The 2,500-nt window shown below is 48.7% G+C and overlaps 1 protein-coding gene across 1 annotated transcript in view; it reads left to right on the top strand.

Moving 5' to 3' along the window:
• The window catches only part of LOC109044928 (ubiquitin carboxyl-terminal hydrolase 8-like), a 17,749-nt gene that overhangs the window by 11,251 nt on the left and 3,998 nt on the right, over positions 1-2,500 (top strand). Inside the window, 6 exon segments of the mRNA XM_042775777.1 lie at positions 88-250; positions 346-487; positions 1,415-1,593; positions 1,657-2,085; positions 2,237-2,311; positions 2,389-2,500. The exon segment at positions 2,389-2,500 is cut by the window's right edge and continues 181 nt beyond it. Coding sequence (XP_042631711.1) covers positions 88-250; positions 346-487; positions 1,415-1,593; positions 1,657-2,085; positions 2,237-2,311; positions 2,389-2,500 — 1,100 coding nt within the window.

Genomic DNA, 2,500 nt, shown 5'->3' with positions numbered 1-2,500 from the left:
AAGCCAGTCCCGCTGTGCATGAGTTGTTCTCTGTAATCTTCACTCGTGTCTGAGTATAGAACGCTCTCGTGTGCTGCTCGTGTTCAGGGGGACGGTGAATCAGATCGAGCTGAAGCTCCCTGCGGCGTCTCTGGAGGACTGGAAGCGCCGAGGCTTCGTGGATTACGTGGTTCTGCTGGACTGGTTCAGCTGCGTCTCGGACCTCAGACTGGGCTCCACTCTACAGAGTCTGAAGGATGCTCTCTATAAGGTACTGTACCTCCAGATCAGTGTGTGTGTGTGTCGTATCTGACGTGTGTGTGTGTGTGTGTGTGAGTCGTATCTGACGTGTGTGTGTGTGTGCAGTGGGACAGCAGTACGATCCTGCGCAGTGAGCCTCTGGTGCTGGATGGAGGATATGATAACTGGCTGCTCTTTTACCCAATGTACACCAGCAACGCTAAAGTCAAACCCCCCCGACAGCAGACAGCCAGCACACTGCCCCCGCGTGAGTCTCACAGCACACACAACAAACCAGCTGCACTTGTGGATATTAAAAATCTCTGTTAGGGTAAAAAAACACTGATAATCTGAAGTGCACAAGAGCTGCAAAATGACTTTTTACTTCTGAATAATAAAGTACCATTTTAACTTTTAAACTCTCATGGCAAACAGGGATGCAATGATTATAGATTTTGTTAGTATGATTATTGTCTGAGGAATAATCACTGTTTCATGATTCTGACGATTATTTTGTATTTATTCATTTCACAAAATTATTAATCTTTTTTTTTTAGATAATAAGGTGTTATTTATTGCTGTCTTTTAAAAACAGAAATGACACAGTAACCAATAATACAGCACAAAATAATAATAATAAAGACAAACAAAAGTTGGCTCTGTAAAAATCCATGTCAGTACTTCCCTGATTAAATCACTAATGAAAGTAGATCACAGAAGTATGTAGTGTTTTCAGCTGAGCTGAGGCAGAGAACTGGAAACATGGTGAAGAAAAAAAATCTTGTTGGTTTATGACTTATAAATAATATTATAAAAGGGATAATAAATAATGTTAATGAACTGAAGCATTATTAATATAAGATTACTAACATTATCCCATGGGAAAAAATTAATAATGAGGGAAATAAACTAAACTATTATTGTAATCAATTGCCATCCATATGTATCCATTTTAATAATCTTTATAATAATTCATATGATTTTACATGTGGCCTGAGAAGATCATGTCTATTATTTTGGTTTGTGAGATCGCGCTGCGCACACAAACTTGTGAACGCTTCCCCTCGACTCTTCTCAATAAAAGAGCTTAGATACTGAATTGCTAGATTAACGAGGGGGTAAAATCACTGTTTGAGGAACTAAACACACGTTTGTAGAGAGACGATCCGAGACGCTGCTGCTGCTGTGGTTTCAGTGAACTTCTCGTACCCGTCTCTGGAGGAGCCCGAACCCGTGAGTGTGTGTGAGGAGCCCGCAGACGTGCAGCTGAACGGCAGAACCGTGGACCCCGAGCCGCCCGCAGAGCCGCCCGCATACACACCTGCACAACAACCCGTGAAGACAGACGCCGCAGCGCCCCAACACACTCCACAGGTGAGCTACACCTGGAGCAGGGCCTCATCACACACACATGCACTAACCTTCCTCTGAACGCAGGTCGACCGCTCCAAGAAACCCGCCGTGAAACCAGCAGCGACCGCAAAGCTCAGTGAGGAGCCCTCGGTGAGCGACGGCCCCGCGGCACACAACGGCCCCATGGTGCCCGACCGCTCCGTTAAACCCCCGCTGGACCCGTCCAGAACTCTGAGCGAAGAGGAGCGCAGGGAGATCCACGCCGAGACCCTCAGTCTGATGGAGAAAGCCCGCAAAGAGCAGGAGCAGCGCAAACGAGCCCTGGAGGAGAGAGAGACGGCCGAGAGACATCAGCGAGAACAGAGCGAGAGGAAGAAGGAGGAGAAGCTGGAGAGACAGACGGCAGAAGAGGAGGATCAGGGAGACGAGAAGAACAGGAGAGCGCAGAAGGACGTGCCGCTGGACGCTGCCATGAAGAGCATGTCTCTGGATTCACCTGCAGCCTTCAGCGCTGTGAGTGACACACACACACACACTGACACACACACACGCACCCTTCAGCGCTGTGAGTGACACACACACACACACACACTCTCTCACACACACACTCTCTCACACACACCCTTCAGCGTGTGTAACGTGTGTGTGTGTGTGTGTGTTCCAGAGGGAGTCTCTGACGCGAGCACACAGTGAGGAGATGGGCCGAACGGTCCCTGGGCTGCCGGACGGCTGGATGAAGGTAAGAGCAGCAGGTGTTTGTGATGATGTTGTTGTTGTTCTCTGGCGTGTCTGACCCTGAGCTGCTCGTCTCTGCAGTTTCTGGACACAGTGACCGGCACCTACAGATATTACCACTCTCCCACCAACCGCGTGCACCTGTACCCTCCGGAGGTCCACACGCCTCAGATCCAGCCCAGCGCCGCTAAAC

Source organism: Cyprinus carpio, chromosome A18 (genome assembly GCF_018340385.1).
Source record: "Cyprinus carpio isolate SPL01 chromosome A18, ASM1834038v1, whole genome shotgun sequence".
Taxonomy (NCBI): domain Eukaryota; kingdom Metazoa; phylum Chordata; class Actinopteri; order Cypriniformes; family Cyprinidae; genus Cyprinus; species Cyprinus carpio.
Note: the sequence above shows the minus strand (reverse complement) of the source record. Positions and strands in the feature narration are given on the sequence as shown.